We start from the raw sequence: 22,158 nt of genomic DNA, 5'->3' as shown, positions 1-22,158 counted from the left end.
TGCCCTTGACACCGTTATCATTGACTCTACTTGTCATCAGGGTCTACAGAACTATGACATGAAGTGCAATCGGTCGCAAAAAGAATCAGAGATTCTCCGCGCTGGGACGGTCGTGTCAAGTTTACAGCTGGATCCAGGTGGGTGGATCTCTTTCTGTGGTGTAGAAAACAACTGTTGTTCTGTATCGTAGCTGAGCCCGCGAAGTGGCCTTCTTTTGTGAAGCAGAATCGCAACGAAGTTGACCCGTTTCAAGCACAAAAAAGCCTTCGTTTATTTTCACCATGTCACCGTGGCAGGCACTCATATGAACTATTTCGAAACAGACTAAAGAGAGTGTGTATCCGTCTGCTTTGCCAGGTCAACGGAACGGTGCTTTTACGCATCGTTTCATATGAGGCAGCCCAGCAGACATCGTCGAGTGAGGCCCTCTCTTCTTTTCTCAGCTTAACACTACAGTCAGGGAAGTGCTAATATGGGACCTGAGACGGCAGATAACTTTCCAGAGACTGTATGTGGAACCATGTAGCGGCTGCACTGCTGGCGCTAAGATGTCTTGACAAGCTGAGACGGTTTCAAGGGAAGTCAGCTACGGGAAAAGGCACCAGGTGGATGACCTTACATCGTGTTAGGGGTTTGATAGCATATATAGATATATAAGCAGAGGCCAAGCTGGGCCTTGGGAATGACTGTGTAACCCCTTTTATCACGCAAAATAGTGTCCCAGTCCTACTGACATGGCGCACAATTTTGTCGTCAGTGGGATGCATTTTGTTGTCCTGAGCAGCACACTGCGGCTAAAAAAGCATTAGACAGAAGCCCAGATGTGGTAACATTTGTAGGTAGGTTACCCTCGGCAACACGGACGCAACGTGCTCGTTGTTATGGTTTGTTGTGTTTTCACTGGCACAGGCATCCAGAGCTGGAAGCCTACTCTTCTGCGGGATGTCGCACACACGCCGCTATAATTCGGCTTTTACCCAGCAAAATACGACCATTTCTAGACGCTACAACGCTTGATGCCGAAGCTTCTGCCGATTGTGTGATCGAGGAACCGCACCGCATCTGGTAGCCAACAAATCCAATCATCTCGCTGATTCCGATTGACTCTGCGAGCCCCACTCGATTCCAGCGAGCGTTGTTGCTTGGGGGGTCCCTCGTTGACTGAGAAACTTCTGACTATCCATGGTAGGCTCAAGGATGATCCCACTTGAACAAAATAGTGTTGTTACATTGGCTCCTCATGTTACACAGGGTAAGGTGTCACCGGTATTGGTGGAGAAGGGATTCTGACAGCCAACGGCAATTCTTTGAACTGTTGCCCGGGTGGTCGGCGAATTACCCTGGCGAGTTGGCTGCCAAAGTCGCACCCGCATCCGTGCGGGGCTGCTACATAACCCTCCGGGCAGTTGCTGTCGTAGACCCACCAGCGAGCCGAGAAATGAAAACAACACTTGATCCCGTTGTGTTCCATTACGGGTGTTGAGGAATCCACTAAATCGTCCCACATGGTACTTCTGCAGCGGGCTCTTACGCTGTCATCCTGAAAGCCAGAAGTTAAAGCCCGCGAGGCACAGACCCTCGATGCTGCCTCGGAACCGAAGTTCCTGAGTGCCGGGAAGTAGCGCAGGCTGTCATTCTCCATAAAGACGGTTTCTTTTCGTCTTGAAGATGGTGGGATTACCATGGCTGTGAGAAAACGGTGCATGGTCTCGTTCGTCTCCTACGCGTTGTTCACCATGAGCAGCCCGGGGCAAACATCCTTGGCGTACGCCGAGACAGCGGGCTTAAGGTCTGGTAAGAGTACCCATTCTTCGCCTAGTGAAAAGGAACTCGCGCTACATATAGAATTGGAACAGACTGTCATTCCAACTCAAGCTCTGCAGACACGTCAATACGCTACTATCTCCCCCCAGTTGTCCGACCTAAAGACCGTAGTTCAAGACTCACCGGCGACAGGGGGGTCTCGACGAAGCCGTCGTCGTTTGACAAAATCTACATTGTCTGGTCGTCAGGATACGCGACGACAAAGCCGTACGGAGCTTAGACTTCTGTACGTGTTTCTGACTGTTACCCTCGGGATCTATCTTACCAAATATCTTTCTCGATGTGTCTTGCCGCCCCGGCCTGCTGGCCTGAGTTCAAACACAACCCTTCCTGGCCTGCAGCACCTGAAAGCTGGCTCCCCGCTTTCAGACTCACTGTCTTCTTCATCAGGCAGGGTTCGTCGTCTGGCGGCGTCAGAGGGAAGCGACGGCAGTGGTGAATCTCGGAAGACTATGGGATCTCAGGAAGAGAGCAAGGATCCTATTTGCGACGCCCCAAGTATGAGTGAGAATTTGAGGCGCGTCCAATTCGGAAATTATGTAACTTCTGGATATGGGATTGGTGGCCTCTTTGGAGGCGCACACTCATCATCAGGTGAAACAGGAGCCAGAGGCTACGCGCTTGGCGTTGCTGATGTCCAGGCAGCAGGAGACAATCGTGAGCCTGCAAATGTGGTGGCTGAAAGTGCTTCCGAGTTTCTGGAAGGACGAGCTCCACCAGGGTCGCGACACGCAGAGGCTTCAATTCTTCGTCTCGTAGCTACTCAGGTAATGAATGCCGCTGCAACTGCGTCCGCCGCATTGCCCAAGACATGCCACAGTACAACGTGTTTAAGGCAAGCGCTCCAGCTGATGTCGGAAACATACGGGATGCTACTGGAAGAAGCAGGAACGCTAGAATCACCACCGAGTGGCATCGGTGACAAAACCCAGAGTGTGGACAACCCATCAGACAGCGGCACTCCGGCCGCGCGAGAGAAAACCTCCCCCCTGGAACACAATTTCAACTCTCACTCGGCGGAACGAATGAGCGGATCCACTAGCGATGCGAAAAGCGATGAAGCACAACCAGTGCATGCCGGGAGGCCTGTCTCGCTGGACATGCAGCTGTGGAGAAGATTGGACTTTTCACTGGGGACAATTTTTGAGGCAGAAGATGCTGAACAAGACGGAGGCGATGACGGCGACGTAGGGATAGAGAGACGTAGCTCGTTTTTCACTCTTAGCGGGAGAAGCGGAGACGATGAAGATGATACACAACCTTCTTCCCTGGAAGAAGCGATGTCAATTGTGGGAATGGACGAAGGCATGGTCGGTGGATGGAATCCGTTCTCGTCGACAACAAGCACCAGTGACGCATGGGGAAAATTTGTAACCGACCAAAGTGATGCCAGAGAGACCGCAGGCGATGACGCCAATGATGTAACTGGCAGTCCGCCCCGCAGGCCATCATACAGTGAGGTCGTCAAGCATGCTTCGCGGTCGCTCTCTGCACCTCCGAGGAGCACAGCGGCAAACGGACAAGGTATGGCGAAAAGAGTGGCTGGCCTTGGACAGCGACTCATATCATCAGGGCATCGACAGTCCGCCACTAGCCGAGACGTCTCAGGTGGGCGACGCCATTATCCCAGTGGACCTCGAGTGCCAGGACGAAGGCCCACCAACCGCTTCGAAAGCATCGATCGTTCAGCTTCTCATAGGAGAGCAGGCGCGAGACCAAGCCTCCCCTCTAGGCCTCCACCAAAGCCTCCGCTGCCACAGATATCAAAAGTGGGTTTTGGCGCCTCAGGAACGCCCGTGCAACGGGGCGCCAGTCAGGGAGGGACGCCATCAGGGTCTGAGAAACGCGATGGTGGAGAGCCGTCGAAGGACGTCAAAGGACAGGGCGAGGATGCAGGGCAACCCGGTGCTAGCGGAGGGCCACTGGGGGGTGCTGGAGGGGGAGGGCGCCGGCCTGGCGACGACGAGCGGGACGACGACAAGCGGAAGAAGGGTAAGGGGTCGTCGAGCGGTGGCGGGGAGAAGAAGAAAGAGGAGCAGGAGAAGAAGGCGAAGAAGGAGAGGGATCAAAGGGAGGAGGCGAAGAAGGAGAGCAAACCGGTGGACGGTCGCGAGGCGAGGGGAAAAGAGGTGAAACAAGGAGGTGGAGGCTTGAGCAGTGACTCAGGCAAAGGATCGACTGGTGAAGAGGCGGGGAAGAAGAAGGCGAAAAAAGACAGGGGTAGGCGGGCGATTGAAGGTACTGCCGGAGACGTTACTGATGCAGGGGTGACGAGTGAGGCGACGGGTGGGGTTCCGAAAGAAGCAGAACCGCAAAAGGACGGTGAGGACAGGGGTGTGCACGGTGGTGGCAGAGGAGGTGAAGGTCCAGGATCAGCTGGGGCGACTGAGACTGGAGATGCCCTGCAGCATGACTCAGGGGGTATTGGATCTGGGTCCGAAGACAGAGACAAGAGCCGGTCTGAAACAGCAGCTCGTGAGAAGCAGGTCAGTAAGCGACAGAAGTCGAGTGGAGGAAGGCGGAAGAAGAAAGGTGCTAGTGTTGCGCCACAGACAGGACAGACGACAACCGGAGAAGCCCCGAGGTCAGCTGTAGACTCAGAAGGGGGAAGGGCGGGACCGTTGGCCGCATCCGACAAAAACAAAGCAGGCACTGATGAAGGCGGAAGGGATGCAAAGGGAGATGAGGATGGAGAGGCCGCCACCGCGGGACCGCGGGCTGGGGCGCAGCATACAGGAGAACACGGCGGAGAGACTGAAGTGGTGGGTGAGACGGTGAAGGTCGCTGAGGCGGACGAGGAGGGCAGTGACGCCGCCGCTCAGCGGGAAGCATTACGAACAGGAGCAAGACCCAAAACGTCTTCCGCAGCAGGCAGACGCAAGCAGAAAATGAAGGAACAGCATGCAGAACAGGCAGAGTCTGTATCGACTCGAGTGTCAGCCGCCGCAGAGGACCAGGAAGTAGCGTCACGCGGACGAGCGAGACATCGCACACGTGCCCCTGATACAAGGGCGGGAACAGGGGGTAGTCATAAAGGTGTTAAGGCGTCTCTTGGACCTTCCGACGGCAAAGGAGGACAGGATGGTGATGTAACTGTGATGTCGGGTAAGGTGACGAAGAATCCGGTAGAGAAAACGTCGCGTCCCCTGTCCGTTGGGTATGACGCCATGGTAGCTAGTTTGCAAGATAAATATCTCTCTATTGTTGCTGCGTATGAGACGCGTCTACGCATGTTCCAGGCTGAACCTGGTGTAAAATGCTTTATGGATCTTGTCGATTCACCTGCGTTTCATGATCGATTGTTCTCGCCTGTTGAGTTTCATCTTTTGACCAAACTACTGCTGTTGAACGAAGAATTCGTCTGTCAACTGGACAGTTTGTGTGCCGTGGCGCGTGGGCTCCATATGAAGGCTCTGGAGCAGAGCCGGGCGGAGAGACTGCATAAGTTTACGGTCGATGCAAAGGCGAAAAGAGGTGCCACCAAAACGTCCCCATTCTCCAGTATTTTGTCAATGATTTCCGCACGTGGCCGAGCTGCCCACGATGTTTCCATCCGTCTTCTTCGTGCGGAGACAACGCAACGCTGCAAAATCATATCGCTGCTTCACATGCCTCCTTTCCGCGAGGCGGTCCTACCATCGTTCGTCAAGGGCGAGGCCTATGATCCAGATTCCGACGAAATTTTGTACACATCAGAGGGCGTTACACTCCGAGCAGCGGATCCTCTCTCTGGTGTTGAGCTTTTGAGAGACCAGTTGCAGCATTGGCTGCCTCTTGTCGCTCCTGCTGTCGCAGCCGTAGAGACACAATGGTGGATACCACCGTCAGACCCAGACGAGGCAAAGAGGCAACATGAGCGAACAGAGGCAGTGTTCCACGCAGCAGCTCTTTTTGTCACCTCAAACGCATTCAAGAATGCAGCGGAGCAATGGAAAACATCAAGCCCTGAGATGACTGTGTCAGATCCGGATCTCAAAGCTAAAGTTGAGACCGCCGTGCTCCGGCTCCGCTCCTATTCCGAAGAGGCTGTTCAACAGATGGGTCAACAGCTTAAGCTTTATGCTCAGAGTTTCCGTCAGACAGCGAGAGCCAATCTGAGAAATCCTCAGAATCGATGGGATCCTCTTCCTGATAGCAGTCATGCCCCAGACATAAGGGGGGCCACGGAGTACGAAGCCCGAAATGCACCTGGTGAATCAGCGGCAGCTAAGGAACAGGCGACGACTGTTGCGGATGTCCCCAAGACACAAGATGATCAAGGGGGCGATGGGCCTGCGTCATAATCGACATCGGTTCCCGATGCTCCATTGAGTCATTGTGTGAAGTGCTGGTAGATTTCCCAAACAGTTTTCGTCTCAGGCGCTGCACCACAAGTAAAGGCTTCGCTTCACCGCAACATGATACTTGTGGCGGAAGCCGAATACCGAAGCGGCGTCTGGGCAACTACGCCATCACCGGTTGTTGCATGCTAGATCAAGACGACAGAGACATGCCAGACTGAACCCCTGGGTGAACATCAGCACGGCTGCTTCACTGCTTGGTGTCCACCAGGCTTGCTGAAGCCTCGACCGACAAATGTGGGTTGTGGATATGGAAATAGACGTCTCACCCTTTTGACAGTTCAACAGCCTCATCCAGCGGAGCACCAGAATATGTGTTGCTGACCAAATGATGCCGGATGCGTCGATGCGCTGATGCTTCCGCATGTTAACCCAGTGGTGCATCGACCTGGATGCGCCATCATCGACTCTCTAGTTACTCACGATCCGCCACGACATTCAATGGCTGGTTGTGTTGTTGCATCGGATGTTTGCCGTGGGGCAAGACATGACGAAGGGATACATTCGCTGTCGGGCATTGAGAAGGAGCGTTTGCTCGGAAATTAAACTGCCAATGAGCCGTGATGGTAGAAGCGCGCCCAGAGACGGCGTGAGGTCACGGAGAAGCATAAGATGGGGGCCGTTTACTGCGAAGACGGGGACGCGAGTGAAAGAGTGAAAAAGACTTGCTGGGGTGCGTTACGTCTGCGAGCCGGGAACGTGAGGCATGACACGACGCTTGTCAGCAGTATGGGTTAGACACCCGGTTGTATAGGAGCTACCTGTGGCAAAGATGCTTCACGGAGAGCTGACGCTTCCGCTTGAAGCTTGAGCAGAGAAAAGAAGACGTTTTAGTAATGCTGTAAGTGACAGTGGCGCGTAACCCCAATGGAACGCATTACATACTGTCGAATGACTGTGGAATGCAACATTCACGTGGTGGTACGCCTGAGGTGGGCAACCTAATACGAAGTTCGGCAGCACACGTTGCATGCGACGCAGCCACTGCTGCGACCTAGAATCTCACGAGAACACGCCGATTCAGCTCGCTTCTGCACAGGAAAGGTCAACGTGATAGCCACGTTGTGGCTGCAGCGGTTACCCACGCTGGTGCTGATTTTTGGGGGAGAGCGTGCGACTGTAAACGTGCGTCGAAGAGTATTTTTGCCATACGACGAACAAGACATAGGTGAACAACTGCATGGTAGCTCCTGCGACACTTGGCTGTTTACACGCACCCTCTGCGTTCTGCACCCTGCATCTGCTACAGTCGCTGATGTAGTCTAGTCTCTGGGTGGATCGCGCACGTTGTTCACAGGGCGCAACCTCCCGAAGACACGTATCTGTCGAAGACAACGCTCCGTCGGTGACGATGACACAAACGCCCGCGCAAACTATAACGACGTGGGGATGCCGAGTATCAACGGAGATACAACGAGAGGCAAACGACCTCATGCAACAAAGAGCACCTCTGTATCCATACAGAATGTGACGCCGGTAAGGAGGGGAACGCGCGTTCGTCGGCCGGCATTACCAGAAAGAGAGAAGCACACCGTCGACTCCTCACCCTGCTAAGATCTCTTGCCAGTGAGACTTCGTTTTCCTGAGGACTTCAGTATGTCGATTCAGATGCGTCTATGACACTGTTAGCTTCGAGCATTCCGCAACCAGGGGGAAACCTAGGCTTCGACTCGCTTTGTCGCATAGCACAACATGTGAGAATCGAGAACCCCAATATAGCGGGAACTCTGGAGATCAAAGATGGTAATGATCTATACCGCCAAAAACCATGCATCAAAACATCCGCGGAATCTCCCTCCCTCATATCAGTGAATGAGAGTTGGCAGTAGGGACGAAACAAATCGGGAAGGTGACCCATAACAGTGAAATCGTGTGTGATCCAAACCGATAGCGGACTGTGCGGTGCTTGATCAAAGGAAGCTACAGTTCTTATCAATCGATGTGTCCTACCCCCTGGAAGGAGGGCCTCTTTCGGGTCAGCATGCACGGCCGGTGGCCCGCGAACTACACTTTGAACGAACTGCGCCACGAGACACTGTAGAGATCAAAATACATAATTGTCGTGCATAACACTCGCTCTTTGATGTGAAGGAGAAGTTGTTTCTGCAGGGACGCAGTTCGCTGAGCTTGCAAGTCTCCCCGAACGAGGGTCACATGAATTTATCGATTGCCTTCGGACCGACGGGTGTTGTTTCACGGCTGGTCCAGTTTTTTTAGAATCCCTGGCATCAGCAGGCAGTTGCTCTGTAGTCGGTGGTGCTGTCGGTACATGGGCATGAAGGGGTGAAACCAACAAGCCCTGTTAAAGCCCAGGACGATTTGTCATCCAGTAGGCGGACCGGATACTATTGTTAAGTTACGCAGTGAACCCCAGTAGCCCATGGAGAAGGATAGCCGCAACGAGCCACTTAAACTGATACCGTATAGCCTTGTGCCATGCTGTCAGGGTGCACACACGAAGTGCATCTTACGATTTCAACGCGCATGGCTTCACCAAACCCCGAAGTTATGCCATGATTGTATATGTGCTTTCGTGTTTATATTTGTTTTGGCAGGTTGCGGACAGTCAGGGATGGCTAGTTCGGGGCAAAGAAGAGAAAGCGGCCAGACAAGGCCCTCTGAAACTGACTACCATTTCTGCGCTCAAACAAACACATTCCGTCGTATCCGCCTCACCAGTCTGGCAAAGCTGCGCCTCAGTGCTTTTCGGCAGGCACCAGCTAGCTGCAAATTCGACAAGCATTTCACAACTAACCCCATTTCTCCTGATAGCTCTGCAGTATTAGTCACCTAATCTCGGGAATGTTTCTCCTAAAAAGAACGTGTCGAGAGAGGGCGGGCATTTCGCAGTATTACGACCTACGCAGCTACGTCTTACGAACTGTCTGTTTTCTGAGGCGGCCATGCAGACGCTTTCATGAACCCACAGGCGTCTGCTTTCAACTTGGGGATGCGTAACAACGGAGCGAGACAATGAGGAGAGCCAGATTAACGGGCCCACTGGGACGGTAGGGAACATCGAAGCGGCTGACTGTGTACCCTGGCGGCGACTGAACTGTAATAACTAAGTTCCGTCCTCGAGTCGTCAGCCACTTTCGAGCTGAAGTCAGATACAGAAAGAAAGTAGTAGGAAAACGTCTCCTATCGACCTTGTGTGAGGGAGACAGCAGCAATGCAAGCAGGAGCCGTGTCCGGCCTCGAGAAGATCTCTCTCCTTTCATGAGAGAAAAACACCGTGCCACTGCGTACTGATGCGACTCAGGGTTGTACGATCACAAAAGTGTAAGTCGCCCTATTTCGGGCACTTTGGCTAGTGATGGCCTGCTATGCGGCGGCCCAGTTGAGCTACTCACTAGAAGCGAAGTGAACTCGACGATGCAGACAGAGATACACCTGAACCCCATTATGTCTTACCGCATTTTTGCGTTTCATGGGGTTGCTCAGCGGGTCAACAGAACCCAGCAAGGGGAGCTCGGCCCTCCTGTTTCGTTGCATGACACTGCCAAACGCAGTTAATGCAGAGTTCACTTGGATGCAACCTTCCATATCTTCATTTTATTCTGATTCTATACGACATCCTTAGGAACAGACCGTTTTCAGACACCACCACATCTGTTCAAGTCAACACACGTGCAATTCCACTGAATCTGCTCCCTGAATTCGATCCCTGCCGCGCCTCATCCCCCCTCATCATCCTACCCCCCCCCCCACAAATGCTAGCTAGCAGTATTGCTGCAGGGTGTTACCTCTTCAGAAGAAATGCCGTAGTGCCGTCACTGGTATGCTGCTCCGTGTTTTAATTTTTACAGAGGAGCTACACTTATCACGCGTTTTTTCTTGAACCCAACTTTGCCGCCAGAGTTCATGGAGAGGCTTTTTAAATCGATAGCGAAATGTGAACTTTTTGTCCGGGTCAGCAAACTCCCAAGGGGAGTCGAATGGCCAACGAAACTTCCTCACGGACACGCTTTGTCCCGTCAGGCACACTGCTTGAAAGACGTTTTTAGTACAGTTTATGTGGTCGTGAGCTGTTATTGCAATAAACTCATCAGAGACAGCCTTTTGTTGGGATCTTCTCTCTGTTCTCCGCAGATCAAGGAGATACTGAAGCTCGCTAGTGAACACACCTGTGTTGTATCTGGATGGAAAACCATGAAAGAAGAAACACGAGTAGCAAACACTCTCACTCTGAGGAGCCTATAGTGATTTTTTCAGTGGGGATCTGAGTGTCACGGATGCGACAGAACGGTGCTCTGTACTGCTGGCCTTTGGCCTTGGTCACGATCGTCGGCCCGGTGCAGACAAAGTCGGCGCAAACCCTATCTGCTTTCGCCAGATCCCCAATGTCTGCTCACAATCCCAGTTTCTTGCATCCAGAAGCAGAACCCAAGCGAGCCATCCTCTCTGAGGGGCCGTCCACTGATACAGAGAGTCCTCAGGCACCTCGTTTCTCTACCAGCTCTGCGCAGCTTTTCGGCCTCAAAGATCACGAATCATTGAGGTCAAGTCTGTCTCGGCGGTATGGTCAACGTATCTCCATTTCCGGGGCTGCTTGGCGACATGTCGTGCCTCGAGGGAGAGATGCTCGGCTCAGGTTTCTCTACGTGTTCATTGCCACCAGCCTAGCCATCTACTTTACCAAATATGCGGTTCGATGCTTGGTGACACAGAGACAGGCGGGCCACATTACAGACAAGGGCCTCCCTGGGCTTGAAAAAAGAATGTCTTCAGCTCCGTGTTATGCTTCGAATTATTCCGTAGCTGGAACTGTTCGCCGTCTGGCGGCAGGGGAAGAGAATGGCGGTAGTCGTGATTCTCCGGACGGCGTGAGACCCCGGGGAGACAGCACGGACTGGTTTTGTCAGTCTTCCGAAGAGACTGAGTCTGGGTCTTTCCGCACCCAGACAGCTTCCAGCGCGTGGGCGGTGGAGACGTCCGGTGGCCGAAAAGGTGACAAACTCGTCCAAGGCGGAAACGTCGGCGCCCAGACAATGAATGTTTCTAGGTTTCTGGAAGAACACATCCCACCGGGGTCTCGTTCTGCCGAGGCTGCATTGCTTCGCCACATAGCTGATCAGGTGATGGGGCTCGCCGCCGCGTCCTCTGCAGCGCTTTCCAAGACATGCCACAGTACAACGTGTTTAAGGCAAGCGCTCCAGCTGATGTCGGAAACATACGGGATGCTACTGGAAGAAGCAGGAACGCTAGAATCACCACCGAGGGGCAGCGGTGACAAAACCCAGAGTGTGGACAACCCATCAGACAGCGGCACTCCGGCTGCGAGAGAGAAAACCTCCCCCCTGGAACACAATTCCAACTCTCACTCGGCGGAACGAATGAGCGGATCCACTAGCGATGCGAAAAGCGATGAAGCACAACCAGTGCATGCCGGGAGGCCTGTCTCGCTGGACATGCAGCTGTGGAGAAGATTGGACTTTTCACTGGGGACAATTTTTGAGGCAGAAGATGCTGAACAAGACGGAGGCGATGACGGCGACGTAGGGATAGAGAGACGTAGCTCGTTTTTCACTCTTAGCGGGAGAAGCGGAGACGATGAAGATGATCCGGGGGCCTTGCTGGCGGACGCATTGTCGCTGGCGGGAATCGACGAGGGTGTGGTAGGTGGATGGAATCCGTTCTCGTCGACAACAAGCACCAGTGACGCATGGGGAAAATTTGTAACCGACCAAAGTGATGCCAGAGAGACCGCAGGCGATGACGCCAATGATGTAACTGGCGGTCCGCCCCGCAGGCCATCATACAGTGAGGTCCTACAGCATCCCCCCGCCCGGTCACACTCTGCACCTCCGAGGAGCACAGCAGCAAACGGAAAAGGGATGGCGAAAAGAGTGGCTGGCCTTGGACAGCGACTCACATCATCAGGGCATCGACAGTCCGCCACTAGCCGAGACGCCTCAGGTGAACGACGCCATTATCCCAGTGGACCTCGAGTGCCAGGACGAAGGCCCACCAACCGCTTCGAAAGCATCGATCGTTCAGCTTCTCATAGGAAAGCAGGCGCGAGACCAAGCCTCCCCTCTATGCCTCCACCAAAGCCTCCGCTGCCACAGATATCAAAAGTGGGTTTTGGCGCCTCAGGAACGCCCGTTCAACGGGGCGCCAGTCAGGGAGGGACGCCATCAGGGTCTGAGAAACGCGATGGTGGAGAGCCGTCGAAGGACGTCAAAGGACAGGGCGAGGATGCAGGGCAACCCGGTGCTAGCGGAGGGCCACTGGGGGGTGCTGGAGGGGGAGGGCGCCGGCCTGGCGACGACGAGCGAGACGACGACAAGCGGAAGAAGGGTAAGGGGTCGTCGAGCGGTGGCGGGGAGAAGAAGAAAGAGGAGCAGGAGAAGAAGGCGAAGAAGGAGAGGGATCAAAGGGAGGAGGCGAAGAAGGAGAGCAAACCGGTGGACGATCGCGAGGCGAGGGGAAAAGAGGTGAAACAAGGAGGTGGCGGCTTGAGCAGTCTCTCAGGCAAAGGATCGACTGGTGAAGAGGCGGGGAAGAAGAAGGCGAAAAAAGACAGGGGTAGGCGGGCGATTGAAGAGACTGTCAGAGACGTTACTGATGCAGGGGTGACGAGTGAGGCGACGGGTGGGGTTCCGAAAGAAGCAGAACCGCAAAAGGACAGTGATGACAGGGGTGTGCACGGTGGTGGCAGAGGAGGTGAAGGTCCAGGATCAGCTGGGGCGACTGAGACTGGAGATGCCCTGCAGCATGACTCAGGGGGTATTGGATCTGGGTCCGAAGACAGAGACAAGAGCCGGTCTGAAACAGCAGCTCGTGAGAAGCAGGTCAGTAAGCGACAGAAGTCGAGTGGAGGAAGGCGGAAGAAGAAAGGTGCTAGTGTTGCGCCACAGACAGGACAGACGACAACCGGAGAAGCCCCGAGGTCAGCTGTAGACTCAGAAGGGGGAAGGGCGGGACCGTTGGCCGCATCCGACAAAAACAAAGCAGGCACTGATGAAGGCGGAAGGGATGCAAAGGGAGATGAGGATGGAGAGGCCGCCACCGCGGGACCGCGGGCTGGGGCGCAGCATACAGGAGAACACGGCGGAGAGACTGAAGTGGTGGGTGAGACGGTGAAGGTCGCTGAGGCGGACGAGGAGGGCAGTGACGCCGCCGCTCAGCGGGAAGCATTACGAACAGGAGCAAGACCCAAAACGTCTTCCGCAGCAGGCAGACGCAAGCAGAAAATGAAGGAACAGCATTCAGAACAGGTGGAGTCTATATCGTTTCCAGTGTCAGCCTCCGGAGAGGGCCATGATGAGCAAACGACGCAGTCTCGCGGCAGACGCAGACAACGCATGTTTCGCCATGACGTACGGCCAGTTGCTGAGGGAGTCCCGAATTCTTCTGAAGCGATTGGTGGACGTGCGGACGGCAAGCGCGACCACAATGTTGGTGTCAGTAGTGGTGTCGGGGGGAAAGGTTCTGAGGTCGACGAAGACACGCCGTCCCCGTTCCCTGATGTTGCTGCCCTGGTAACGGGCTTGCACCGAAAGTTGATATCTGCACAAGTTGAGTATCAACGCCTCTTAGAGCGAATCAAGGGGGAACTTGGAGGCGAAGAATTCATTGCTATTGTTAGATCGGCTGGGTTTGCAAAAAGGATTTTTTCATCTTCGGAATTCTATTTTCTGACCAAAGTAATACTACTGACGGAGGAAACCAACTTTCAACTGCAGGCTTTGTTGAATGTGGCACGCCATTTACACGAGAAGGCCTTGGAACAGAGAGAATCCGACGGAGGGGATAAGTCGAAGGACGATCCAAAGAGAGCAGCTGCGAAGGGTCGCGCTGTTGGAGCTGTAAGCCGAGATATGGAGGAATCTCCGTTTTCAGCGGTATTGACTGCCATTGATAAGCGTTCGGTCACTGCTCGCAAGATCCTCCTAGAGCTTCTGCGGGCGGACACAAGATTCCGAAGCCTAATTATCGCGCGCAGCCATCTGCCATCCCTTCCTGATTTCCAGCTACCACCTTTCCCCAACGAACGTGGATACAATCCTAATTCCAAAAACATTGTACACACTTCTGCTGGAGTGCCACTTCGAGCAGCGGATCCTGAATCGGTCGTTATGCTTCTAAAGGATGAAGTGGAACAGTGGGAATCTCAGGTCGAATCTGTTGTGTCAGCTGTAGAAGCGAAATGGTGGATACCGCCGTCGGACCCAGACGAGGCAAGAAGGCAGCAGGAACGAACGGCAGCCGTGTTTGGCATAGCATCTGCCTTTTTGTCTTTGAGAGTTGTGGAAGTAGCTGCTAGCCGATGGAGGCGGCTGAACGACCGGACACCGGTGTCTGACCCAGCGCTCCAAGCAAAAGTTCAAGCTGCTCTCTCCATGCTCGATGGATTTCATGACGAATACATACAACGAAAGGATAGACATTTCAACGCCTACTGTGACAGTTATAGTGCGACAGCACGCGCCAATGTGAGACATCCTCAGCGGCGGTGGGATCCTCTCCCTAATAACGCACATGCCCCAGACATACGCGGAGCCGCGGCGGCTGAAGTCAGAAACGTGCATGAGGCGCCAGAGTCAATGACGGAAGAACTACCAGATGCAGACAACCTCCCGAAGACGGATGGAAAGCAGGAAGCCGATGGGCCAACGTCGTAGGCTGACAGGTGCTGACACTCCCACGACTCATCATGTAGACCGCCAAAATGTTTCCAGCATTCGCAAGCTCGCGAGGAAGGATATCCAGCTGGTTATGTCGCGTCACGTACGTGTAACGTTTGTGGCGAAGACGTTATGGGCAAAGAACGGCTGGGCCGCTGTGACAGGACAGCTGGTCGTGCATGGATGTTTCAGACGATGCAAAGCGCGTTGGGCTGAACCCTGAGCTGAACGTGAGTCCGCTAGATTCTTTGGCTCGTGTCGACCCAGCTCCTCCCCGCCTCCATCACATGGCTGGTGATCGACGGAAAAAGAGAAAGCGCAAGCACGCATGCCACTCATATTTCTCGAACTTGGGGCCCAGAGCGATTCCTCGACTGTGTCCGCTGTCCTAGTTGAACTGGCGTATGCGTTCTTCACAGATACCGGCTGCCTCGATCTTTTGTGGTCTCCACATGGAGGCCAGCGTATGGCACCAACCCTTGGTAGCGGAAGACCATGAATCTACTGTTATCGAATGTTGCCACATCAGAGATTCTCAATCTCCTCACCACTCGCCAGGAGATGCAGGAGGTGCTGCTCGCGTTTCGTGTCTCGGAAGTTTTGAGTTGGAAAAGGCATAGCGAAGCAGAAGCAGCCGCCGCCGGACATCGGGAACGATGGAATGACTTTCAATAAAGAACGGCAATGTGCGGCGACACGAGAAACCGACATGGTGACGCGTGAGGTCATCGGGGATGTGAGGACTGGAGTCGTTTGCCGCACAGAGAGTAAGGCGATTCAAGGTGCGAAGGAGGTCTTTGCAGAGGCGTCATCACTTCACGCCGAAACTGGGAAGCGTGACCGGGCGCGAGTCTGTCTCGCCCTGAAACAGCTGCCGGATGATAACCTCAACTGACTGAAAAGGGTGTTGCACAGATAGCCGACCCTGGTGGGAGGATGCTTGGGCATAGGCAAGTGGGTAACAATTTTCTGGGGCGCTCTACGATGGCGTTAACCTTGATGTAATGCATGTCATATTATTAATTCAAGCGGAAAAGTAACTTACACTGGATAATAATAGCATACGGTGTAGGCCCTGACAGTGGAGTTTACTAGATATGCAAGTGGTGGCGTGCCGACACCAACACTGCGGGCCACCCGACAGCTCACATTTTTTGATACGCTGGTGCAGACGGATGCACACGTAGGAAATACGACTTCTTATAAATGCGTATTCGCAGTGGTTCTGCGATGGGGACCACTTCGACTGCCATGAGAATGCCTTGGCGCTTTTTTGCCTCTCGGCGCAGAAAGCAGCAAACAATCCGGTTGCTCTGGTGGCATTCGACTGTCTAATCCCCCCTCCTGGAGCCTTTTGCAAGGAGCACAGGCATTACCTGCTGAAGCGGCTCCGCACCCGAGCGGGTTTTTCGTAGTCTCGAACCATTACCACCGAACGCGGAGGAGCTTGCCAGGCGTAATGTTTGCGTCGCTGCATCCCTGCTTTACACATTCGCAGCAAGGACAAGACTGCGAATCGCAGGCGGAGTCCAATCGATGAAGAAGTGTCTGAGCAACTCATCACATCGCATCCGGAAACACTTCCTAAAAGACGTTGGGGGTGCCTCTGTTAGCTAACGCGGATCTCTCTCCCGAGCACAGCAAAATCGCAGCCGATTCGCCTCCTCGTTATAACTTTACAAGGTGGGGACGGCGGAGGAGACGTAGCAGTTTGTTGCTGACTTCAGTGATAATCCCGAATGTACTGAGGTCATCGAGATTGCAACATTGACCTGTGAGAGAGAGATTTGTGGGTCCACTAAGGACAGTGTAAAGGCCATGCGTTGGGATCCAGAAGCCAGCGGGTAGCCAGTGAATTATATATTCCTCTGTGCCGGCCTCTGGCTTTATTATCCGTAGCGCCGCGGTCGAGGCAGGAGCTTCCGGTGCATCCAATCAGGGTCGTCTGAGAAAAACCCGCGCGAAATCAAAAAAATGCATCGGAAGGTGACATAAAGGTCAAAGTGGGCGCAGGCAAGCAGTGCAACTCTTTGTGATGCCAACAATTCAGTTAATGTAGACTTCGCTCAAATTCACGACTGCCCATCAGGAGAATCAGTGATATGTATTGATTCCCGCTTGATCGACTCGTGGCGCGGGGAGAATCCGGGCAAGGAAATGAGACATGTGTCACTCAAGATGTGCGTTGTGCAGCGCGAATGCCGTGGGAGGTTGTTGTTCCCGCATAGAACCAGGACTTTACACACACCGGAGCCGAGCTCGGTGTGGACTGCTACGCTAGTCTTTAATCATAGTAAAGTGGAGAGAGACGCTATTGCTTTGCTCGGAATTCGAAGGCTACGGTACCCATTCATGGGATAATATGAGTTTAGGTATTCAGGAGCTACACTGACGTCATGACACAGTCCGCTATGAGGCTGTCCACACTTGAAACACCAGTTTAAAACTGAAGTCCTGGTTGATTCATTGCAGATCAGCTCTCGGGTGGGGAGGCGGGTACCACTGTTGGGTTTTACACAGAAGGTGAAGAAGATCAAACACAAACGTAAACGCAGTGAACCATACTTTCGCTGATCTCATGTGCACAGAACTCATAAAAAACGTTTGACACCTGACGACGTTGTGGCCGCTGAGAAATGTGGGCAGACGGTGCTGTGGGAGCACTGGATCGCAAACCCGAGCCCTTCGGCTTTGTGTGCCCTACTAAATGGATCCGCACCATTATCTGCATTAGTCTGCTGTTGAGTGTCCCACTGCTACATTTCAAAGAGTGTCGGCGGGGCGCGCGCATAGTGGTCCCACTCTTTGCTGAACGTCCGTTGGCCCTCCAAGCCTGAAAGGGAAAAATTCAGTGAGACTGAATCCCATTTTACACGAGAACAAAATTTGGTACGTCTGCGCCTTGCCGCCATGACAGACAGTCGCGTCGATTTCATACACAGACACTTCCTAGAATGTGTGTCCGATATGCATACACATATATGCAATATACCAGAAGTAAAGGACTTCGTTGTTTCGCATAGTTGGAGACAAACTCAGCATCAGTTGGTTCAGGGTAGACGCCGGCATCCTGTTGTGCAATGAGTGGTACACACTCCAGAAGTGGTGCCCCACTTCTCCGTATGGAGCCCGGTTTTCTGTTTTTCATCGAGCGTCTTTGTGAAAGTACCCTTGGTTTTCCAGATTTCGATGGAGATATGATCATTTCTCCATTTGAAATGAAGAACAACGGACACGGAGATCCACGGCAAGGGCTCATTGGGTTGGCACATAATAGAAAAGGCTAAGCGTTGATTCATGCAGCTAGTGACCGGTATCGCAGCTATCTCTACAAGCTAAATCGCCTGAAGTGGGAGAAAACTTGGGAGAAGTTACAATTTGATACTCCGTTGCTGATCTCCGTGAGGCTGAGACAGCGCGTTTCTCGGTAGGCTTGTTACACATCGAGAAGGACTCTGCCTTTCGTTCTGTCGAAAAGCCATGAAGACTTCACTGGAGAAACACGGACGGTCGCCTCAGACAGAAGCAAGCATCCAACGTGCTTGACACGTTACAGCTGCGCTACTGCTCTGGGAGGTGCCGTCCTCGACTAGCACAAAAATTTACATCAAAACAATCTTGACAACGCTCGCAACTCTTGTATTTGCTCGTTGTCTGCCCCGATGAAATTGTCGAGAACACTGAAACTGGTCTGCACTCGATAGGAGACACACAGCTGCCTTCCCGTTATGCCTTCTTGGTTTACTGAAAACTATACCGGGGATCTGGTGAAACATGAACGGGAGCTCAGCTTCGTTTTCTCCTCGGATGACGCAGTCCGACACAGTTGGTTTAGATTTCACTTGGATACGACTTCCGTTTCTCCTCTTCTTCGGAATTGATACGATACGGCTGCATAGAACGCTGTCTGTGGATTCCACAGCGTCTGTTGAAGCCAACTGGAATGTAGATCCACTGGATCTGATGCTCCAACTCGATCGCATCCGAACCCCGCGCCCAATACCCGCTAGCAGTGGCATGTGGGCCGGCCTTGCCACTGCCGATGATATATCCAGTTTCCCCTCTATTGTGCAGCTCTGCACTTTCATTTTCAGAATGCGAAACAGCTTTTACTTGTGTCCTGAACCGTACCTGGTGTCTGGCAATGATTTGTCAGCTTCGAGAAGCCAACAGCAAACCCCGTGAACCCTTGCCGGGATCTTGAACTACCCCCAGCGGCAGAGTGGCCCACTTCGCCCCCTATTCCAGGCACCAAGGGCTACAGCCCCCGGCAATTGAGGATTTCTTGCAACAACAAAATAGCGTGAATGGCTCGGCTAAAATATTTGACGATATTGTGGGTCGTTGTCACTCTAAACTAAAGGGAGGCAGTCTCTGCGGGATTCCTTTCTCCTCAATCCCGACGCCAGGGACAAGCGGAAACCCAGAGAGAGGCTCGACGTTGAGACTGTATCGATTTCCTGAGAGGTGACGTGCAGAGCGAATGCTCACACACTGTCAAACCCAGAGTTCCTCCTTTGTTAACGGCGGTGGGAGCGACATGGATGTGAAAAAAGGATGCATGGTCGTGTTCGTCTCCTCTTGATTTGTTCATGATGGACCGCCCGTTGCAAACAAAGTTGGCGCCTTCCCGGCACGTAGATGATCAGTTTGCGACCTCAGTGTCTGCTCTGCAGAACAGTTCGCATAATCGTAGTATGGATCGTATCTCAGGAGATGATTCTATTGGCAATCACACTCAATCAGGCGCTCCCGAGGCGCTTGGTTCCTCTAACAGCGCCCACCAGCTGTCCGATATGAGCCCTGTCGATCAAGAATTATCTACCCATGGGTCTTGGCATAGCCGTCGAATGCTGCCAATTTCTACAATAGTTGGTCGTCATACTCTCCAGAGAAAAAGAGGGGTTGCGCTTAGACTGTTGACTGCCTTTTTGGCTGTCTCCCTTGGGGTCTATCTTGCCAAATATCTTTCTCGATGTGTCTTGTCGATCCGGCGTGCTGGCCGGAGCTCAGATGCGACGCGTCCTGGCCTGCAATATGAGGAAACGCGTTTTCGGGTTTCAGGTCCACTCGCTTCTGTAACTGGAAATGGTCGCCGTCTGGCGGCCGCGGAGTGGGGCGGCGGTAGCGGTAAATCTCCGGAGACTACGGAGTCTTCGGGAGAGAGCAAGGACCCTATTTGCGAGTACTCAGAAGTGAATGTTGTGGATAATACACCGCCTGAAAAAATCGTCCCGCCTGTAAGTGTTTCTGAGGAAGCCTTATTACTGCGTGACGTAGCAAAGCACGTGATGGCGGCCGCGGCTGCGGCGTCGTCTGCCCTAAGTAAGTGCCAGCAGAGTGGAGATGAACTGAGAGGTGTTCTCCAATCACTGACGCAACTATACGGCAAGGTAGTCGACCAAGCGGAGAAGGTTGAAAAACGTAACGGAAAGCAAGAGACTGACGGTACTTCGATGAGAGTGGAACGCTCTTCTGAGAGTGGTAGCGGAACGACCACTGCAGCGAGAACCACAGCAGACCACATTCCACACACCCAGACTGAGGAACGCGGTGGAGAAACGACGAGCAGTATGCTAAGCAAGGATCCCCAGTTCCCACCCCCCTCGAGACCAACTCTCAGTGGAATGCGCACTTGGTCAGGAAACCAGTTTTCGTTGGAAACAATTTTCGAGACAGAAGAGTCTGAGTCACGTATCGCTAAACATTTCGACAGCTCGTGGCTGCAGCCATTCCCAGAGGCATTCGGCATGGACAAACACAGCGACAAAGACACCGGTGAAGATGCCAGTTCTCTAGCAGAGGCGCTGAAAGTCGTGGAACTCGCCGATGATACACAAGGTAACTGGCATCCTTTCTCGTCAGGTAGCAACATCAATCAATTGTGGGAAAAGATCCTGATCGACCCGCTTGCTGCCACAGGGCCTGCAGGCGATGACGCCAATGATGTAACTGGCGGCCAGCCCCGCAGACCATCGTACAGTGAGGTCCTACAGCATCCCCCCGCCCGGTCACACTCTGCACCTCCGAGGAGCACAGCAGCAAACGGAAAAGGGATGGCGAAAAGAGTGGCTGGCCTTGGACAGCGACTCACATCATCAGGGCATCGACAGTCCGCCACTAGCCGAGACGCCTCAGGTGAGCGACGCCATTATCCCAGTGGACCTCGAGTGCCAGGACGAAGGCCCACCAACCGCTTCGAAAGCATCGATCGTTCAGCTTCTCATAGGAGAGCAGGCGCGAGACCAAGCCTCCCCTCTATGCCTCCACCAAAGCCTCCGCTGCCACAGATATCAAAAGTGGGTTTTGGCGCCTCAGGAACGCCCGTGCAACGGGGCGCCAGTCAGGGAGGGACGCCATCAGGGTCTGAGAAACGCGATGGTGGAGAGCCGTCGAAGGACGTCAAAGGACAGGGCGAGGATGCAGGGCAACCCGGTGCTAGCGGAGGGCCACTGGGGGGTGCTGGAGGGGGAGGGCGCCGGCCTGGCGACGACGAGCGAGACGACGACAAGCGGAAGAAGGGTAAGGGGTCGTCGAGCGGTGGCGGGGAGAAGAAGAAAGAGGAGCAGGAGAAGAAGGCGAAGAAGGAGAGGGATCAAAGGGAGGAGGCGAAGAAGGAGAGCAAACCGATGGACGGTCGCGAGGCGAGGGGAAAAGAAGTGACACAAGGAGATGGCGGCTTGAGCAGTGTCTCAGGCAAAGGATCGACTGGTGAAGGGGCGGGGAAGAAGAAGGCGAAAAAAGACAGGGGTAGGCGGGCGATTGAAGAGACTGTCAGAGACGTTACTGATGCAGTGGTGACGAGTGAGGCGACGGGTGGGGTTCCGAAAGAAGCAGAACCGCAAAAGGACAGTGATGACAGGGGTGTGCACGGTGGTGGCAGAGGAGGTGAAGGTCCAGGATCAGCTGGGGCGACTGAGACTGGAGATGCCCTGCAGCATGACTCAGGGGGTATTGGATCTGGGTCCGAAGACAGAGACAAGAGCCGGTCTGAAACAGCAGCTCGTGAGAAGCAGGTCAGTAAGCGACAGAAGTCGAGTGGAGGAAGGCGGAAGAAGAAAGGTGCTAGTGTTGCGCCACAGACAGGACAGACGACAACCGGAGAAGCCCCGAGGTCAGCTGTAGACTCAGAAGGGGGAAGGGCGGGACCGTTGGCCGCATCCGACAAAAACAAAGCAGGCACTGATGAAGGCGGAAGGGATGCAAAGGGAGATGAGGATGGAGAGGCCGCCACCGCGGGACCGCGGGCTGGGGCGCAGCATACAGGAGAACACGGCGGAGAGACTGAAGTGGTGGGTGAGACGGTGAAGGTCGCTGAGGCGGACGAGGAGGGCAGTGACGCCGCCGCTCAGCGGGAAGCA

At 53.9% G+C, this 22,158-nt stretch overlaps 3 protein-coding genes across 3 annotated transcripts in view; all 3 read left to right on the top strand.

The window, feature by feature from the left end:
* Positions 1-1,412: 1,412 nt before the first annotated feature.
* TGME49_240340 (Toxoplasma gondii family E protein) lies at positions 1,413-6,107 on the top strand (the record flags this gene model as incomplete). Its single annotated transcript, XM_002366612.2, has 1 exon — positions 1,413-6,107. Exon 1 carries the CDS (start codon positions 1,683-1,685, stop codon positions 6,105-6,107), a length of 4,425 nt encoding a protein of 1,474 aa, XP_002366653.2. The 5' UTR covers positions 1,413-1,682.
* A 4,292-nt stretch (positions 6,108-10,399) lies between these two features.
* On the top strand, positions 10,400-15,819 carry TGME49_240330 (Toxoplasma gondii family E protein; the record flags this gene model as incomplete). The annotated part of the gene is made up of 1 exon (XM_002366611.2): positions 10,400-15,819. One exon carries the CDS (start codon positions 10,400-10,402, stop codon positions 14,792-14,794), a length of 4,395 nt encoding a protein of 1,464 aa, XP_002366652.2. The 3' UTR covers positions 14,795-15,819.
* A 3,675-nt stretch (positions 15,820-19,494) lies between these two features.
* Positions 19,495-22,158, top strand: part of TGME49_240325 (Toxoplasma gondii family E protein) — a gene marked incomplete at both ends in the record, with an annotated part of 4,468 nt that continues 1,804 nt past the window's right edge. Inside the window, one exon of the mRNA XM_018780590.1 lies at positions 19,495-22,158. Within this exon, the coding sequence (XP_018637627.1) occupies positions 19,495-22,158 (2,664 nt within the window).

Source organism: Toxoplasma gondii, chromosome VI, assembly GCF_000006565.2.
Source record: "Toxoplasma gondii ME49 chromosome VI, whole genome shotgun sequence".
Lineage (NCBI taxonomy): Eukaryota > Apicomplexa > Conoidasida > Eucoccidiorida > Sarcocystidae > Toxoplasma > Toxoplasma gondii.
Note: the sequence above shows the minus strand (reverse complement) of the source record. Positions and strands in the feature narration are given on the sequence as shown.